The 21,379-nt window shown below is 42.5% G+C and overlaps 1 protein-coding gene across 2 annotated transcripts in view; it reads left to right on the forward strand.

Annotated features, from left to right (window-relative positions):
• The window catches only part of LOC128541351 (glutamate receptor ionotropic, delta-1-like), a 299,238-nt gene that overhangs the window by 241,801 nt on the left and 36,058 nt on the right, over positions 1 to 21,379 (forward strand). For both annotated transcript variants that reach the window (XM_053511727.1, XM_053511728.1), the window contains exons 5-6: positions 7,928 to 7,981; positions 18,158 to 18,331. In XM_053511727.1, the coding sequence (XP_053367702.1) occupies positions 7,928 to 7,981; positions 18,158 to 18,331 (228 nt within the window). The remainder of the gene's footprint in view (positions 1 to 7,927; positions 7,982 to 18,157; positions 18,332 to 21,379) is intronic.

The raw sequence follows: 21,379 nt of genomic DNA on the forward strand, positions 1-21,379 counted from the left end.
CACAACACCAACACAACACCAACACAACACACCAACACAACACTAACACAACACACCAAAACAAGACACCAACACAACACACCAACACAACACACCAAAATAACACCAATACAACAACACTAACACAACACACCACCAACACAACAACACCAACACACCAAAACAACACACCAACACAACACCAACACAACACACCAACACAACACACAAACACAACACAACACCAACACAACACCCCCCAACACAACACACCAACACAAAACCAACACAACACACAAACACAACACCAACACAACACAACACCAAAAGAACACCAACACACCACACCAACACATCACCAACACAACACACCACCAACACAACAACACCAACACACCAAAACAACACACCAACACAACACCAACACAACACAACACACCAACACAAAACCATCACAACACACAAACACAACACCAATAGAACACCAACACAACACCAATACAACACAACACCAACACACCAAAACAACACACCAACACAACCCCAACACAACACACCAACACCAACACAACACCAACACAACACAACACAACACAACACAACACAAGTCTCCTAAGTTAAACTAACTGTAGAGCTTTGCTAAGCGACAGACCTGGCACTGATCCCGATCCTGACAGCGTCGCTCCCCGAGGAGTTTCATCCACTGATCGGCAGCCATATCGTCTCAGTGTGCAGTTAAACAGAACTAAACAGCCTTTTAGTCCCATCATTCCCCGAGGCCGTGACAACTGACTCATGTGTGACTAAGTGATGGGAGATAGCTTCACACACCTCCAAACCAAACAGCCATCATGCGATATGTCTCATGAGGTCGCTAATGTGCTAGCATTAAGGCAAAATGGAGGAAAGGTACCTTTTTTTTCTGGTGATCGTGTCAGGGTAATTTGTCAATGATTGGATCGTTGCACAAGTGTGGCAGCTTGCATTGACCTCTTGTGAACCCGGATAAACGTGCAGAATCTCAGCGCGGTTTCAACTGAGCTAACACGTTAAACATTACCAACTAGTCAGCATTTTAAACCCGAGATATCACAAGCCATCGACCTTGTATGTCCACAGCACGGGAGTGTAGAGAGTTCCCACACGACACGTTGTTATTCATAAGAATTCAAATGAAATGGAAAAAGAACGCTTAGACGTTGATGGTGCTGCACATGGAATGAAACAGGAGGTTTGATTTCTTGAACTCATTCCAATGTTTCTTAGATTTTTATTTATTTATTCGGAAAGAATCCTCTTCTTTGTTCTGGCCTCCTTCTCCTTCCTCCTCGTGTCCGACCCCATCACAGCTCATGGAGACGGCTGTGTCCTGACCCCCCAAAAGCTCAAGAAATCACAGTGACTCACATGACCTCTTCAGAGGGAGCGCAGCAGGATGCAAAGTGCTCTGCGCATCGGCTTTCTGACTCCATAAAAAGATTTTGACAGATTTAAGAATAAAGACAACTTTTTTGATAGTAGTCAAAGTATTACAAACTGCTAGAGAATATGTTGTGTGTAATTTCTTTAAGTTACAAGAGTGTTAAAAAGCAGAGATGCCAAAACATTGTGTCAAATTAGTTTTGGTCATAAAGTGTGAATGTTGTGTGATTTAGCAAAATGCTATAACTCCACCTCCCACAGGTTTGGCACGAGTGATAAATCAGCCTGCAGTTGTGTTTCTGCTTATTTAGGTTTGAATCTTAGTATCAATAACATGTTGGTTAAGTTTTAATGATGTAGTGACTCATGGAACAAGGGGAAACTTTTTTCAAATGTGTCAATTAAGAAGGCGTGTTTTTTCCCGCGGAAGGCCGCAATTCATCCCGCGGAGTGCCACTAAATCCCGCAAGCACCATTTTAGAATTTAAATAAATGTCTTGTACTTCACAGAATATCCCCTAGAGGGCGCATGGAAGGACTTTATAAGTCGTGGTTTAAAATTTATAATAAAAAGTTTGTTACTGTACATGACTTGTGAAATGTCTTAGCAGGGACAATGAAAGACATTGTCTTAAAATTAATTTAAATTTCTGGTAGTAGGCTATCTGATAGTGTTAAATACTGTATGCGAATGTCCTGATTCGTGAATATCAAAAACAACATATTGGCGTTTAAACATAAAAATTTGTCGACATTGAGCACCATTAGAAGACATGAATGAAGAAACATAAATGGTTTAATATATTTAAGTAAATATTTTTATATGCAGAATATATATATATATATACTATATGATAGTAATCATCATGCTTTTTTGCTGTTTGTGTTCAGTATTGAATCATTATTTTATCATTATTTTATCATTATTTGATCATGATGCCTGAAAATAATGGCTGGAATGTGATTATGAATTTATGACTAAAATAAAGCTGCTCATCGGTGTGAGTGAACCCGCGACGCGCACTTTCACTTTACAAAAGATAGCGATTCGATCAAAACCTGATGTGCAGATATGAGCAGATTTATTAATTAAAATACCGACATACCCCCCCAGAAATGCAACAAACACAGATATACGGGCCACTCGCTAAATAAACACTGACTTTTACAACGCGACAGCACGCTGTATTCGCTGTATTAATGTGAGCCGCTTTATTCAAGTCAGAATATATTTTTTTATGTCCGTAAAAATTGCATTTTAATTAATGCTTTTCAGAAATCATGCTTTGTTTTTTTAGTCTCTTAAAAGAAGCCCTCTTTTACGACATTATATTCAAGCCACAATCCCGCGCGCACAGATTTGACATTTTGTGCAGTGTCTCCTCTCCTCTAATGTTCTATTATACACCAGTTACAGTAGATCTGAGTGAGTGATCTCATTGGGTGACGGGCATTTCACGACAGTAACAGACAGTAACAGCACTGTGAGGTGTGACTCTGTGTATGGGTGGGCGTGTCCCAGGTGTTGTCCAGTGGTTAATGACACTAACTGTGTGTCTCAGCGTGGGTGAGAGTAGGTCTGTACGGTCCGCAGTACTGAGGAGAGAGCAGCTGTCTGACTAAACCCACATTCACACCCAGTCACAGAAGCACTTTCAGTAAGAACACACATCTGATAACGTTATGGCGTCTTAAACAACACGCCGTCTCTGCACTAATCACTTCTAAGTCGCTCTTTATTCAGTTTTATTTACAGTTACAAAGCTAACTAGTGTCTAACACGAGGCTGAATCCCACATCTCTCTCTAACCCCTGATCAAGGGCACTACTTGGAGTGTGGAACAAGGGATTGTACACCCTACATAGTGCACTAGCTTTCCATTTATCGCTATAAAAGCAATATCACAAATTTCATAAAAATTTAAATAAAATCATAAATATTTAAAAATTACACTGCAAACAATGTGAAAATATGTCGAATCAGGTTTATGAACTGTTCTTCATTATGAGTGTCGGACATGACAGGTGCAGACTCTAACCAACACTGCGCAGTAAACACACACCACAAACACACACTGTTACACCAGGAACACGAGCTAATCGCTAAACTCTTTAGTCTAGTGTAAGAATTAAAGACTTTTTTTTTATTTTCATTTGTGATTTAAGGTTTAGATTACACAGTTGTATAACTGTTATTTAAATACTAATAATAGTAAAAACTGTGCTGCTCCTGGAGTCTGCTAAATAATCATGTAAAGCCATTTATTAATTTCTACATTCTGTGAAATTAAATTATATCATGGCATAACTCACCGATGCATCAATCAAAAGGTTTTATAGGAAATAAAAAAAAATTGATGGCTTTTTTATTATCACTGTGACCAATCATTTCTCACCTTTATTTTTAGGAATATAAAAATCCATTAATTTCTCATTTAAAGTTTCTTTTTCTTTCTATTTTTCATCACTATCTCTCTCACACACACACACACACACACACACACACACACACGTATTAATAACTCTGACATTTCCATCCTGACTCTTTCGCCTTCACTCAGTGTCCAGACGGATTAATTTAAAGAATAAAAAGTCTGATGGTAAATTAAACCTTTGTGTTTGAGAGAATAACGTTTCTCTTATAACACTTTTAGCGCTGACACTGAAATCTCCTTTCAAAAATATAAATGAAATGTTTATTTAGGAAAACTATGATAAAATTGAACAATAATGCGCACATACCGTATGAGACGTTACGGTAAAAAGCAGCCCATTGCAGCAGACCCAGGAGCGCCATCTCAGGCGGTCACTTCCGCGCGGTGAGGAACGCACCAGGGGTGTTGGGTTCGGAGGTCCAGCCGCAGCACTGGCAGATCATTTACCAATTCCTGCTAATTGATTTTTCTCCCTAACCAGAACACAACTCCAATACATCATAGATTTTCCAGAATTAATAAATCTGGCTCTAAGTGCCCAGTAATGTGATTGATTAAGGCTCAGTTAGTGTCGCCGCGTGATAAAGGAGCGTCTCGGATCAGCGGCGATCGATTTCAGCTCTTACGCTGACCGCCAACGTCTCTTACAGTGAAATGGAATCGGACTATTCACGTACGAAGTTTACACACGTTTTTCTACACACTTTACTGGTAACCTATTACACGTTTTTTACATGCTGTGTGTTTATTTAAGTTGATTATTATATTTCATCACACTTTCACACAAATTCTTTTTTTGAAACCTTTTTTTTATGTTTTAGGAATCTAATGTTCAGATGTGAAATTTATGTGGAATTTAGAAATCAGTGTGCAAATGAGCACTTACCCACTCATTTAACATTTAACACGAGAGAGAGAGAAAGAGGAAGAGAGAGGGATGGAGAGAGAGAGAGGGATGGAGAGGGAGGGAGGGAGAGAGAGATAAAGAGAGAGAGAGGGATGGAGAGGGAGGGAGGGAGGGAGAGATAAAGAGAGAGAGAGGGATGGAAAGGGAGAGAGAGGGATGGAGAGGGAGAGAGGAAGAGAGAGGGAGGGAGGGAGAGAGAGATAAAGAGAGAGAGAGGGATGGAAAGGGAGAGAGAGGGGGCGAGAGGGAGAGAAAGAGATGGGGAGGGAGAGAGAGGGAAGAAAGGAAGAGTGTGAGAGAGAGAGAGAGAGAGAGAGCTAGCCATCTGCATTTTCCCCACCAGTGTCAGTAACACAGAGGAAAGTGTGTAATTATTTTCCAGCCTGTTCTCTCTCTCTCTGTGTTTTTTTCCCTCATAATGTGAATGTGAAACCCCTCGAGCTACGCTGGACATTTTAATGGCCTGATTTTAATATTTGTCCTGCATCATTTCCTGCGTCCCTCGACCCGCTGTTTAAAGTGTAAGTCCTGAGACCGGACGTCCCTGTGCTTTAATACGGTGCCGGAGAGAGGAACCACGCAGCTCTGTGCGGATTGACCCGTCTCTTACAACAGCCAGGTCCCGGGGACGGGCGGGGTCGCATCCCTCGCATCACCCCAAGGGCTGCTTAATGGCTGTCGGATTTCCTGGCTGATCCGCGGTGCTTTAATCCCTCCCCGGCCCCCTCGGTGTCACCTGAGCCTGTCATTCCAGAAATCACAGCCTTACAGTGACACGGGCCCGACCTCCACTCAGCCCAAATTGCAGAACCCCATGAGCTCGGCTCAGAGACTGCCCGGCCTTTCACTGGCTCTGAGATTAACTCCGCTCCGGGAGAAAATCACAGCCTGGAGTTCATTCCCTCGTGTGCTACACTTCTAACCTCCAGTTCATTCCACAGAAAGATTGCTGCCTTCAAATAATTAAAAGCCTACAGGAAACTAACACTCTATAAAAAAACAATAGGTGTGAAACATACGGCTCACGGACAGGAGGCAGCGTCTAATCTGGTGCAACAAATTAAAATCCTTAGAATTGAAATAAAATAAAATAAATGACAAGGAGGCAAACTAGAGCAGCGTTCTTACAGCCATTACATTAACGGAGCTACTGACGAAATGCTGAGTCCTGACGCTAAAGATGTTTCTTATTGAGTTTCCAAAATAACTCATTCAGAATTTTTACAGCAACCAGGAGAAATATTAATACAATAACAACTATTTAATTCAAAAACAAAATTTTGTATAAAAATATCACAAGTAGAGGCGAGTTTGTTTCTTATAAGGTCGTGTGTTTACGTTCTGGGATTTCAGGATGTATTTGTCTTTACTTTTCTTCTTAGAGTCAAAGTATCCACTTCACCGCTTAAATGGCCCACTAAGTATTTAAAAATGTTAAACATTAAATTTTGTCAATGTTTATATTTTAAATGTATGTCACATGTTTGATGCTGGAGTCGACCCACTGATTCAGACCATTTAAGAGTAAGAGTCGACTCCCAAGCTTTGGAATCGGTTACATGGACCAAAGAATGAATTACTTGATGCAAAATGAGAAAAATGTACTGAATTTAACATCAGCGTGAGGGTGACAGCTTGTGTGTATTGGGTTTATTTTATTTGATCATTTGACTCCTGGAACTGAACAGGTCAGTGCAGGTGATCCGGTGAAGTAAGTCAGGTGCAGGTGATCTGGTGCAGGTGATCTGGTGCAGGTAAACTGGTGCAGGTGCAGGTGCTCGGGTGCAGGTGATCAGGTGCAGGTGTACTTTAGTCACACTGATGTTTGCTGCAAAAGAACAGAACGCTGTGTTTGATCGAGGAAAACAAACTGGTGTTCATACAATAAGCAGTCCTGATGATAAGATCTTGCTGAGACAGACTGTGTGATAAATATCAGTAACGTCGTGTTCTAACTGATCACATGCTATTTAATTACAGGTAAGTGTTCTGTAGCAGTCTGGTTCCTCTGAATGGTTTGTTAGGGATCGATGTCTACATCAGGATTCCTGTAGAGCCGCTCTGCTCGCAGTGTTTGTACTTTATAAATAAAAGAAATGAATGAAATTGAATATGTGTTCACATACACACGATTGTGTTCACTTTAACAGTGTGGTTTTGCACCAAAGAATGAAAGCAACACACATTCTGAAGAGTTTGCAATGATTCTGCTCTGTTTTAAACCATGATTATCCGTATGTAAGCTAAAGACTTTATTCACACACACATCCATAAAGTAGATGAGTTTTTGCCCGACTCTGTGTGAGTTGATCTGTTTAATCTGAAAAGTCTATATGGTGATGTTGTAACTCCTGGTTAATAAGAAATTAAGCACCTTCCCATGCAGCTACATGTTGTGTAGAACCTGGATGGACAGTGTGTGTTTTAATGGAGATAAACATAAAGAGTATAAAGTATAAACCCGGGCAGCACCACGTGTGAGCTGAAGTCTGTGCATGGAGCGAAGAGGAACTGAACTGAAGGTCTTGACTCGAGTAGTTTCTGGTGTGAACTATCTGTGGGAAGACTTGCAGGACAAGCGTACACTTAACCTTCCTGTGCAGTGTTTACACGTCTACTGGAATAAAGGAACGAATCAGCAGAACATCAGTTGCAGAAACGCAGAGGAAACGCATGCAAGGAGAAGAGCTGCACGTGCGAGTGTGGACGAGAGCCCGGCGCTCGGTCCTCAGCCTGGTTAACTCCTCCAGATGGTCTTCAGTGGCACCTCGTTCTCTCTTCTTACATTAGACATCATTACACTAATATTTCGAGACGCCTCTGCCGTCAGGTTAATCCATTACTCTGCTGTAACTGATCGTACGCTCTTCATTAATCCAGATTTCACAACAGCTACTTTTCCTTTTTCACCTGCTTAGCTTACTGTATATAATGAGAGAATACAATATATAATAAATAAGGCATAATAAATGACTAATCAGTGACGTGAACATGTGACGAGGCTGACACTACAGTATATACGCCCTGAAGTGGTATAACGTTGTGTTGTTCATTTAGATCAACCCAGAAACCCATCCTGAGAGCGGGTTCGATCTCACCCAGTGATCTGGTGTCTGTCTCTAAACACATGTTTGTAATCTCAGTCTGGACTCATCACCTCGCTCTCTCTTTTCTCCATCCTCAGGCCGTAGAGACAAACCTGGCCTCCAAAGACAGCCACTGGGTCTTCGTGAATGAGGTAAGAGCAAACCTTGTACCTTCCTTCCTGGAGATTTGATTTCCCTCTCCTATCCAGGAGCATAAACTCTCGTGTCGAGTGCATGCAATTTCTTATCAAAGAGCTGTTTTATTATAAAACTAATAACAATAATAATAATGTGTGAATGTAACATCTTCAGTTGTAATTATCTAGTTAAATAATATATCTTGTTTGTGTATGTGTGTGTTCTAACCCCTGTATTGATCTCTGTTCTTTTTTTTGAAGTCAGTTAAAAAAATAGTCTCTGTATAAAGTAGTGCTACAGTACGCCTTCAATTTCACGGCAGATTAAAAGCTCAGATATCAGAATAAAAGGTATATTATTGTAAAGGATATCCTACAGTGTGCGCTCCAGTGGAATGACATCAGATCTCCCGTGCCATTATTAAGAAATATGAAAACACATCAATTCCCACAAAAGACATGTGAAATGTCCTTTTCTCTGTGAATATGTAGTGGATAATGTTTGATCTGCGGTGACGTCTCGGGCCGTTATTCCTTACAAAAAGCCCATTAAATCACACATTTGTCCTTAAATGATATACTATGACTCTTTACCCATCTGACTGTCAGTAATGACACTTAGTAATGTCTCTGTTTGATGCTGAACATATGGCCAAAAAATAAATAAAAACATCTCACACACACACACACACACGCACACACACACACATGCACACTTTAAGTGGCTGCACAGGAAGAAACAAGCCTGAGATTGTGTATTCTCTTCACAGCGCTCTGTGCAGGATAATGGTGCACCGATGTGCCTTGTACATGTTAGATGTAAAAATGATTGCTGGTGCCATTTTCTTAGCTGGAGAATCATTTCTTGCACAGCAGATCAGTTTTCACAGAGACTGCCGTGGAGACTTTCAGATTGTTAGAGTAGGGAGTGCTTGATTATAAATAAATATTATTATGAACTAACATTGATTTCTGGAAAAAAACAAACAAACCAGTTTGTAATTATTTAATTTGGCTGCATTTGTGATGAGAAACAGTCACATGGGATATTTTAAAGGAATAAAAACTCCTATTTCTGTCCAAGTACACTGCCCGGCAAAATGGCACTATGCATGATGGGAGCATCGCTTCATGTCCTTCCCTTCTCACCCTGACACGCCCATCACTCTGGAATAGGATCAGTCTGGACTCGTCAGGTCACATGACCTTTTTCCATCACTCCAGAGTTCAGTCTTTACGCTCCCTAACAGACTGAAGCCTTGACAGGGCTTGGTTTTTTATACAAATAAATTATTTTTATTGACAAACATCTGCACTGAAACTGAGCAAATTGTTCACAGGTGGATTCATAAATAACTAATGCAAAGAGAAGCAAAGGGACTCCAGAATGCAAATTTAACTAAATCTATTAGCTTAGAGGGTTTTTCCCCCATTGACAATATGTCTTTAAGAATAATGGATGTGATTTAGTGAAATAACAGATTTTAAGTTTTGTTAATAATTTATTATACAGTGGTGCACTGTGTAATCGAAGGTAAGATAGATAGATAGATAGATAGATAGATAGATAGATAGATAGATAGATAGATAGATAGAGTTTAGCCTCAGTCCTTCTTTTGGGTTCTGTCAAATAACAGATCGCTCAGACACAATAGGACTTTAGTGCAAAGGTGGTTTATTGTGCTAAAAATATATGAGTAGCAAAGGGAAGAAAAAAAATACACTTATAAAGGAAAGATACAAGGACTATACAGCAAACCAAACAGACCACGGGGAAAAAACACAAAACGCTGTAACTATTCACTTCACTCACAATACTCCAACTCCGTCCCAAAATCCTTGTCCTTATTTATCCTCATGCGGCCTTAAACAGTGGAACCTTGGTTCACGAACTTAATCCGTTCCTATGTTCTGGTCTTAACTCAATTTGGTGGTAGACCGATTCATTAGCGTTTTTCATATAAATACATGTAAATTGAATCCATTTCCATCACTATGAACTATGTTTAACTTTTTCATAGATTTTTTTTTTATATCACAAAGTAGGTAAAAGCCCTAATTATACAAAAATAATATAGCACTAAATATAAATATAAACTGTCCAGGATGGAGCGCACAGTATATTTTGCCATGTTCTATTCACACACCTTTATTAGGGAGACTCACTGATGTAATGGAATGGAGGAGAGGAAAATGGGTGTGTTTAGTGGGGAGGGGGTTAGGGTTTGGTGGGGAGGGGGTTAGTGTTCGGTGGGGAGGGGGTTATTGTTCGGTGGGGAGGGGGTTAGTGTTCGGTGGGGAGGGGGTTAGGGTTTGGTGGGGAGGGGGTTAGTGTTCGGTGGGGAGGGGGTTAGTGTTCGGTGGGGAGGGGGTTAGTGTTCGGTGGGGAGGGGGTTAGTGTTCGGTGGGGAGAGGGTTAGTGGCTGGTGGGGAGGGGGTTAGTGTTCGGTGGGGAGGGGGTTAGTGTTCGGTGGGGAGGGGGTTAGTGTTCGGTGGGGAGGGGGTTAGTGTTCGGTGGGGAGAGGGTTAGTGTTCGGTGGGGAGGGGGTTAGTGTTCGGTGGGCAGGGGGTTAGTGTTCGGTGGGGAGGGGGTTAGTGTTCGGTGGGGAGGGGGTTAGTGTTCGGTGGGGAGGGGGTTAGTGTTCGGTGGGGAGGGGGTTAGTGGTCGGTGGGGTGGGGGTTAGTGTTCGGTGGGGAGGGGGTTAGTGTTTGGTGGGGAGGGGGTTAGTGTTCGGTGGGGAGGGGGTTAGTGGCTGGCGGGGAGGGGGTTAGTGTTCGGTGGGGAGGGGGTTAGTGTTCGGTGGGGAGGGGGTTAGTGTTCGGTGGATTAGTGGCTGGTGGGGAGGGGGGTAATGTTCGGTGGGGAGGGGGTTAGCGGCTGGTGGGGAGGGGGGTAATGTTCGGTGGGTAAGCGGCTGGTGGGAAGGGGGTTAGTTTTTGGTGGATTAGTGGCTGATGGGGAGGGGGGTAATGTTCGGTGGGTTAGTGGCTGGTGGGGAGGGGGTTGGTGTTCGGTGGATTAGTGGCTGGTGGGGAGTACCCTGGGGTGTTCGTGAGCCGAGGTTTTGTATCAAGTATTACACTCTTGCTTCCAAGCGTGCTGGATGAACAATAGTTTTTGTGCATGCTGCTCGTTCTTTTTTGGTTCTTCTCTGATTCCTCATCTCTAGAATGTACCAGTATGCATTACCCCATTTCTAAATGTCTAGGACATTGAAGTCTCTTAGCATTTCTGCAGCAGGTCCCAGAGCCCTTGAACAGGGCAGCCATTTGTCCCATCCCTTCCCTATAGCTTAGCTATATGTAGGCAACATGTTCTTCAATATCTGGTAGAAGTGTTTTACTCAGGGTGGTATGAGCTGAAATTGATGGCAACCTTACATCACAGCTCCATCAGCGGCTGGGGATCACAACTGCTGATGGAGCTGTGATCTGAAGTTGGTGCTTTGGTCTGTAATTGTTTCTTGAGGAGTTCCTAGAACATCTTTACCAATGCACTGATGGTCAGGAGCAAGATCCCAAGATGTTTAGCTAGTCAACATTGCCCATAGGTTTTTCCTGGCTCTTTACACCAGAATACAAACATACTGTATTGGCCAGAGGTTGTATCCCAGCTTTTTACTCGGGCCTTAGTAATCACATGACAAGTCATTCATCATAGTATTAGGCCCAGTAGCCTTGGATGTTTTAAAGGATCTATCAATACAACCATATCTCTTCTAAAGCCGTAGATGAAGACACTATAAGCACAATTTTTAATCAAAACAAAACATTATACACCTTAATGGTCACATCTACCATAAATAGAGTGCATTGGTAAAAATGAACTCAATGAATTCAGGTCTGTGCAGCGCAATCAGTATTAGATTTCATGAAATTAAATTTTCAAATGAGGAAAACAATACTACCAGTCTCCCTTTGATCCCATCCATGTGCTCCTGTTCTTGCACCCAAGTTCTTACCTCAGGCAGGAGGACAAATAGCATCTGCATGTTAAGTCTCTACTTGCAGCGATGCTGGTGGCACTTTGCTCTGCCAGAAATGCTGGTGGTTGGCCTCTGTAAGTCATGGTAGATGTTTCCTTATCCATTGCTGTATATGCTTGTTCCATCAGCAGGGGTACCAGCCTACACACACACACATTCTTCTTTTGACAACTATCACTTTCAGGGCAAATGCTTAAAGCAAAGAAAATAGTTGGAAGCTGGAATTTGCAGGACAAGAAAAATGTACCAGGGTTTGTAATGCTGGGTGTCTGAAACGGGGAACCTTCTGGACCTGTTACTTGAGCACTCTGCGGTTTTTGCTTCACTATTTGGAAGTTCCGTTGCATTCTGTCTGTCATGCTGAATTAGAAAGTTTTTTTTAGTAACACCACTATCACTGCCCCTAGTGCTGTCGTCCTTGACCCTGAGTCCAGTTTGTCATGGGTTCAGTCTGGTGTTTGGTCACAGCCCTAATTTTGGGTTGTGAAAAAAACAGACATAAAGATTTGACTTTCCTTAAACGGTCAGTGTATCCTTTATTTCATTTCCTGTTTCCATGACAACTAATGAGTGCCACCTCTTGCCTGTTGTTGCTGTGTATATTTAGATCTGCTTCCTTCACTGTGAGAGCTTGATGAGTAACTCCTGCATTACTGATTTGTGAGTTTCACGACCTTGTGTTTATGCCTCACAGAATTTAGGTCCTTTTTTTTTCTTCGAATACACATTATTAAAATACAACCTCCGTTTCACACTTTTGTAATAAAACAGAGCAGATAATTTATTTCTGAAATCACAGAGCTCAGGACCTGGAGCTCAGATGGAGCTCTGGAGTACGTGAGTTACACACAGGGGGGGCGAGGCTTATCTTAAACAGAGGTGTGCCTTAGTTACGCTCGATTCTGAGTGACATCAGTGCAAGTGAGGAGCAGCGTTAAGTACAGCGTGACGGAACCACAGCACACCATGTTGGATTTTATGTTCTGGTAGTAAACACACACACACACACACACACACACACACATATAAAGACAAGTCTTATTTAGAAACATGGCGTATCTGTTGGAGTAATTTTTATGATAAAATTATTGAAGTGAAAGTTTCTCTATAAAAGTTTCTTTTTCTTATTAATTAACCAAATTAAAATGTTGTATTAAAAGTGTTAAACGTTATAAAACCTCCTACATCCTGCGCATAATATTTAGTAAAACCTTTCACGGAGAGAATAAACCCACCAACAATCTCTTCCTAAAACATCTAACAAAGTTGCAGAAACGTGTGGAGGATCCTGGACACTCGTTGTTTAATGCAAACTTCCTTATATTTATAGATTTGTATCAGTTAAATTTCTCCTCAAATCTAATTAAGGTTTTGTTTAATTAGTTAATTAGACTTCTAGAGACTGAGATACTGTACTGTAGCTGCGACGATTTCTATGTTAAGTGAAATGTCGAGAGGTTATCTGTGGTGAGGATCTGACCTCCGGGCCAAGGCAAGTAGGATCTGGGCTAAAATACTGTAGCACCTGATGAAAGTTCAGAAGAGTCTATAAACCACCCGCTCCGTAGTTCCTGTTTTTTCATAGAAATCTTTCAGACATCTTGAAGCCCAAAACCCAAACAGACGCGGCTTTGGCTCCATCACCAACCAGCGTTTACACCAACCATTGATCTTTTCACAGGAAAGATTGTAAATGTATTTTTTTTATTTGTAACAGTTACAAATATTTCACCGTTATGTTCTGCGATCGTACCGTATGCACTGCATTCTCATGGAGGCTGCTTATAATTTTAATGCAGAAATGTGTTTTACTGTAACCTTTTATAGAAGTATTAAAGTTCACACCGGACTCTGGATCTGATCGAGTGTCCTGAGGATTTCAGTACAGGAAATTCAGAACAACTGACTTGGGCACCATTCAGAACTCACACATGTTACACACATACCGTAGGGTTCAAAGTAAAATGTAATTCTGACTGAAACTGCTTTTTTAGCACAAATTCTAATTTCATAACCGCGATGTGTTATCTCACAGCGTCATTACGTAACTGTTGTAGCTCAGCAGGATGTGCCGGTTAAAGCAGGTGGTCTTTAGACACTAAAAATTCCCCGGACACTCGGGAAAAACGTCTTAAACACTGTGCAGTCCTAACCTACGCAGATGATTTTAATAATCAGAATAAAGTGCTAAAGTGTGTATCTGGAACCTGGAACTTTCCCGACATTATTATTATTATTATTATTATTATTATTATTACTGTAACTTTTGGATTGATGTCACCGACTCTGTTCGTGATGCATTTCCGGAGCGCAGGGAAAGTGTAAAACACGGAACCTTCACACCTCGAGCCTCGACAGGTTTTAAATCTGCATGAGAAGCCCCTCCCTGAAGGCCTCAGCCTGTAGTGCCCTCTGTAGTGCACTCCATCCTCTGCATCCAGAACAGACTGTCAGAGCAGCTGCAAAACAAATGCACTCTCTAATCATCTCAAAAGTAGATTAAGATCCATTTATACATCAGCAGATGGTGTTTAATCTACACGTTGAGTCTGAAATAAGCAGCCGTGTGTCAACTCTACTGATGCAGGCTCTGGAAAAGCGGGTTTTGTTTGCGTTTTGCTTTAAAGACTAAAGCAGCTAGCTCTCGAGCATGCCACTGTGTGTGTGTGTGTGTGTGTGTGTGTGTTACTGTATATGAAGCTGTTAAATGTGCAGACGACACACAGCTCCCTCCCAGAGATAGCGAGTTTCACTAATATTGTGCGTCCTTGAAGCCGTTCTCATTATTTATTCAGGTTCACATTACGTATTAATAAAGTGCGCAGGAAGGAAGCGCGCGGTGCGAAGCGGTCAGAGCTAATCAGTGCTACAGCGTGAGGAAGCGAGCGGTGTGTGGCAGGTCCTCCACCTCCCTCATTGGCTGTGGAATAGTAAATGTTGTGGTAGCCGTTAGGCCCCTGGTGGGATTATATTTATTACAGCATCCGCTTTCGCTCCATCCCACAACAGAGTGCACGGACAATCCCTGCGCTGCAGATTAGCGCCCTGTCCGTGCGCTACAATTAGCATTAGCTCTTGTAAATTCCGCTTGATTAAAGATTTTTTTCTCTTGTAATTGCCACGAAGTCTCGTTCCAAACTAAGAACATTTCAGTTATTTCCCCGTGAGCTGATTAACACGGGACACCGTCACTCCAGGTGAGGACTGAGGAGCGGGGACGCGGGGACGTGGGGACTAAAACACTCCACACACTGGTGTTATGGGGAATTAGTAAGCGGCGTGGTGGTGTGATGAAGCGGAGCCGCTCTCACCAACCTGAAGCCGATTCATTTCCTGTGTAGTGTTTTATCGCCGGTCCACTTTTAGTTATTTAATGCGATCGATTCTGACAGTCCTCAGAAGAGCGTTTCCCCGCGCCGAGACTCTCTGTGCAGCGCGGTGCCGCCTCTACGCTTCACTCTTCCCGCGGATGCGAAACAACAGAGTGTGAAATTAGCAGAGGCATCGCAAGCCCCTTGGTGTGTCGAAAACACCGACAGGCTTTTAGTCTGGAGGCGCAGGAGATCTCTCTATCTGTGCGCCGCAGGGGAACGGCATACACACACACACACACACACACACACACACATACACACACACACACACACTTATACCCAAATCCGGAGAGGATGTTAACTTCAGCACCTTTTTTCTAGGTCACTCTGCTACCTGTTATCCCTCCAGAGATAGTTGATAGTGTGTGTGTATGTGTGTGTGTGTGTGTGTGTGTGTGTGTGTGAGTGTGTGTGTGTCTTGTCCTTAGAATAAGAAGCACTTGGTTCTTTTTGTTACGAACTGACTTGATGAATAATGACTGAGCAGCATGGTGGTGATGAATATTCCACGTCCCAAGCTGTTTCACTTCATTTATTTACAAAACGTCCGTCACCGTTAACACGCAGGACGTCTCACAGACACGTGAACTCACACGTAAAGATGGAGTTGGAACAGGAATCTGAAGGATCTCTCTCTGTCTCTGTGTCTCTGTCTCCTCTTTATAGTCTCGAGACGTTGCCTGAAGTCACTGTAATATTTTATTGTTCTGTTTTAAACTTTAGGTTTTTGATGAAAAAGAGCTTCTGAGGGCCTTTATACTGAAGTACGAGCGTAAAACCCTCTTTAAGTACAGGATATAACACAATGTTTACCAACACAGATGGGATGTAAAAGTCTTGACCCTCCCCCATTCCTTCATATTTCTCCCACAAAGCTCCAGACTTCCTTAGATGTTATATTCTGTAGTCTTGAGGAATAGATCTCCAGGCTTCCTGAAGGACGTCTTGGTCTCTTGTTATTTTCAGTCTAGTCTTCCAGAATGTCTTCGTGTTTGTTAAGCCACACATGATGATCAGGAGGTGATCAGTAACTGCTGATGCTGAGGGGTTGGAACAGACGAGAGGGGAGATGAGGTCGCTGATGCTGAGGCTGGTACAGAAACAACCAGTTTATAAACTGTACCTTTGGGCTGGTTGCAGCCTGTCGCAGTTACACATTTGTTCCTGTTTATTTTACATCATTTAATTACATTTAAGATGAAGGTATGAGGGGGGGTCAAGACTTTTGCACAGGAGTTTTTTTTTCTCTTATTTATTAACAGAAGGTGAAACGCAGTACGCAGTAATGTTTGCAGACTCGTGCGCGCGCACAGACACACACACACACACACACACACAACATTAATAACACAAATAGATTCGGAGTGAAATCCCAGAAGTGTTGTATTTACATAATAAGTTTCATAGATTTTTGTTTTTATTTTAATAACTTTCAGACTATTTCTAGCCATTTGCTGAAACAAACACGACTGAATGTCTGAAGGAATCGTATTTTTTTCATCGTACCCACTCCCCTTATCATCTCGGAGTGCATTAGGTAAAAGGTTAGTTATGATATTATTCCTGACCTTTCATATGTTTTTCTTTAAACTGCCTGTTTTCGTCCCCTAAGCAGCATTAGGGTTATATAACGCCGACAGAGCGCTCCGTTCCCAGCACCGCTACGGGGCTCAGACACCCAAAGTGCAGTTTATTCAACAGAAACACAAAAACAGCTACGAGCTAAAGACCAAAACAGGAAGAGACGGAGCGAGGTGGCGTGCGTGAGTTATGTAAGGAGTTACGCATCATGGAGGAGAGCGAGACGGAGTCAGTGCAGGTGATGTGCAGAGAGAAAAACAAGCCTTAGACGCTCGTTAGCTCCCACTGATTGACGTATGATTATAATAACTCTGACACACACCTGTCATGGCCAGCCAAGTGTGTGTGTGTATGTGTGTGTGTGTGTGTGTGTGTGTTGCCGTGTTTTATTCTTTTCAGCACTTTATTCATAATATCTATACATTAATTGGCGCTCCACTTCACACCAGTCTGGAAAGCTGATGATCCAAACATAAACAAAAGAAGAAAAAAACCTGCAACATGTGCAGGAAACGCAGTCCGCATCGCCGTCCCGTAACGTCACACACTCTCACACACACACACACACACACACCTGAAGATCCTTCTCTCATTTTAGAATCTGAACTTGTGACAAGCAGAAATCTGATTGCCTCTTTTTTTTTTTTTTTGCAATAATCTTCTTACAGCGCGGATATAAAACCACACACACACACACACACACACACACACACACAGCCCTAAACAAATTTACACTCCCCCATTTCTCGAACACACACCGCCTGTGATAATTAGCTGATGAGTTGAATCAGGAGTGTTAAAGTGCTTCAATTACCCCAGCCCCCCCCCAACCCCACCCCCACCCCGGTTGCCCCCGGCCCCCTTTATTATTTTTTTGTTCTGCAGTTTATTGTATTGAAATGGTCATGTGATGCTTCTTCACTCTGGTGCACGAGGAGGTTTTTCACACCGCGCTCCTGCTCATTACAGAATAACTACCATGATGAGCTGAGATAATGCCAGGTCTCCTCAAATTGAGACTTTTATTTTTTTTTTTAAGTGAGATCAGGGCAATAACTGTAATTTTCTCCTCGCAAATGAGATCAGGAATAAACAGCAGAAATGAGCACCTCATCATTCTGCAGGGGATTTCATTGTCCGCTCAAATTCAAATGCATTTCATTGTAAAAGATGTTAATAATAATAATAATAATAATAATAATAATAATAAAAAACACTGGATCTGCTTGTCCGTCTGCGTTCTGTTTTAGGAGATCAGCGACACGGAGATCATGGAGCTGACCCACAGCGCGTTGGGAAGGATGACGGTCATCCGGCAGATTTTCCCGCTCTGGAGAGACAGCGGCGTGAACTGTATGAGGAACAGCCACCGCATCTCGTCTCTGCTGTGCGACCCTCAGGAGGGATACCTGCAGTCGCTCGAGGTCACTTCATGTTAATGTGCTGATTATTTCTCTACCCTAAACCCTTTAATGAGGAGTCAGGGGGAGGTTTGTTTGGCCTCCTCGTCTCATCAGCGGCGAGCTGCAGCGTCAGCGCCGTTTAGGGCTCGGTGCTGCGCCGTCGCCAGCTGTCCTCCAACATTAACTCTCTTCAGCTTTAATCATACTTAATCCATATCATCAGATCACATCACATCACATCAGATCAGATCACATCATATTACTCTCACTGAGCCTCGCCCTGAAAATCAGCTTACTGCTTCCAGGTGCCCGTGTTCGCCGAGATATTTGTACAATCCAGAATTCTCATCTAACCACATCTAATGTCAGACATTTCGGTAATGTAATAACCTTTTTGTTTAAAATAAATATATACTGTATGTACTGTACATGTAAAATCACAGATCAATACCAACTTATTAACAAGGGAAATGTAAATAAAGGTATATACTAGAATAAACAGGTCAGTGTGCTGTTAAAAGCATGTCCTGATGTCTTTTATTCCTCTTGCACCACAGCGATGTGCCAAAAATGTACAGTTTTAAAACCACTTCCTTATGCAGCTCTAAACAGTCGCTCCTTCTGCAGCCTGCAGTTATTCTCTCTAATAAAACAAAACACAGCTTGTTACTCGCAGAAATGTAAACGCTTCTGTCCCAAAATGTCAGAAAACTTCTGGCACTGGAGACTCCTTCCATAAGTGGTACATACAGTCACGTCTATACATATTGAAACAAAGGTAACTAATATAATTAGAAACATAAACACTGCCTTTAATACTTGGATGACAATGACTGCGTGACGTCTGGAACCCATGGACATGACCAAACAGTGAGGTTCCTCCCTGCAGCTGCCTTTATGTGCTGTTTGTTTTTAGGACTTTATGTCTTTATGTCTGGAATATCCCATTGCCTTGCCTTGGGTAGCCTTCACTGTATGTTCTGGGTCATTATCTCTCTGCAGTATGAAGCAGTGTCCTATCAGTTTTGCAGCATTTAGCTAATTCTGAGCAGAGAGTACGGCCCTAAACACTTCAGAATGCATCCTGCTACGCTTACCAGCAGTCAGGTCATCAATAAACACCAGTAACACAGTTCTACTCGCAGCAACACACACACACTTATGCCATAGAACTGTCTCCACCATGTCTGACAGATGATGTGGTGCTTTGGATCATGAGTTGTTCCCCTCCACATTTTTCTCTTCTCATAATTATGAAACATGTTCACTTTGGTTTCATCTGTTCAAAAAATCTGTCTCATCTGTTCTTGAGTTTTCTTAGCAGTTTGCACCTCGTTGTTAAATACAGACGCTTAAAGCCATCTCTTGACTGGAGACTTTGACAATGAAATGCCCAGCTCTTTAAGAATGTTCTTGGCTTGCCTAGATGTTGTGAAAGGGTTCCTCTTCACCATGGACAGAATTCAGGTCTTTTGCTGTTGCTGACCTCCCCAGTTAATTCCTTGTTTTTTATGGACATCTTGAATGAACAGTTACCAAATCCAAATGTAACATTCAGAACCATCTCCAGAACATTTATCTGCTTGATTAGTAAGCGGATAAGTAAAATGAATCATTTAAGCAGATCAGTAACAAAGGAACAGGATACACCTGGCCATGTATGGAACTACTGTTCTCGAAATGTGCTCCATTACCAGCCCTCGAAATGTGTGTGTTCTGAAGATGGCTGTAAGTTCTGAATGGTTAAGACCACATTTTTCTCGACCCCTTGAATTAAAACCCGAAGTCTCGAGTGTTTCGTTTCAAATTCAGTGTGGTGGTGTAGGGAATCCAAACACCGAAAAGGGTACTTCTGTTCCAAAATGCACGGACCTGACTGTAAACCACTGGCAAACTACTGCTGGTTAACAGGACTAACAGTACAGGAGAATAATCAAGCTCGCCAAACTCTTTCTTATCAGAACGTTTAAATGGCCGCGTCGAGGTGTTCCTTCTTGAGGAGCGTGATAGTGTTTATTAGAGTTTAGCAGAAATGCGTTCCTGTCCCAGGCGATGATACAGCGGTTTAATGACAGCGCACGGCTGTGAGACACCTGTCTGTCCTGATTAGCTGCGACGGTCTGAGGTCTGTGTGTCAGAGAGCATCTGAGTTCCTTCCTGTTTTTTTATAGCACTTGATGTTGTTTGGTGTCTGACACACATCTGGATTCTGAGCTGTAATGTCTCGCGCCAGGCTTTAGAGCACCATGTCACTCAGATAATGCAGATGTGACATTAGACACAGGAGTCAGGGCTCCTCAGTTTGTCCCAGACTCTGACAGGAAGGTTTCACGGCTTCGGGATTTCAGAGAAGCTGTGCAAACACTAACGTTATCCATGGCATGGTTGTTGGTGCCAGATGGGCTGGATTGAGAGTTGTTGTTTTTTGTAGAAGCTGCTGATCTCCTGGGATTTCCACACATAGTCCCTAGAGTTTACACAGAATGTTAGGGGAAGTCTTACAGCGATATGCAGTGATTACACACCTTTTAACTGGTTTATGTGTATCATCTGCCACACAAGTCCCTGTGACTGAGTGAATCAGGCCGGGCGTGGCACCCTGTGATGCAGCATGAGCAGCGGGTCAGAAACATGGGCTCGTCTGCATGTGTCTCAGAGGAATTACACTGTAGTCTTCACCCTCTCTGCGTGGGAGCGCTGTAATTACAATGGGCCAGGGGTAGCTCAGTGGTTAAGGCATTGGACTACGGTTCGGAAGATCCCAGGTTCAAACCCCACAACCACCAAGTTGCCACTGTTGGGCCCTTGAGCGCGGCCCTTAACCCTCAACTGCTCAGATGTGTAATGAGATAAAAATGTAAGTCGCTTTGGATAAGAGCATCTGCCAAATGCCTAAATGTAAATGTAATTACTGGTGGGAGGGACTTGGCTAAATAATAATGGAGTAACACACTATAATGTACTGTTGTACTTGTCTAATGCTGCTGTTGTAGAAAATGAATCTAACATGGACCCCTTTGACAAAGTGTTGTTCAGAGAGTTTTATTCATAAACCTCTTTTTCATTCTC

The sequence above is a fragment of the Clarias gariepinus genome, chromosome 14 (genome assembly GCF_024256425.1).
Source record: "Clarias gariepinus isolate MV-2021 ecotype Netherlands chromosome 14, CGAR_prim_01v2, whole genome shotgun sequence".
Lineage (NCBI taxonomy): Eukaryota > Metazoa > Chordata > Actinopteri > Siluriformes > Clariidae > Clarias > Clarias gariepinus.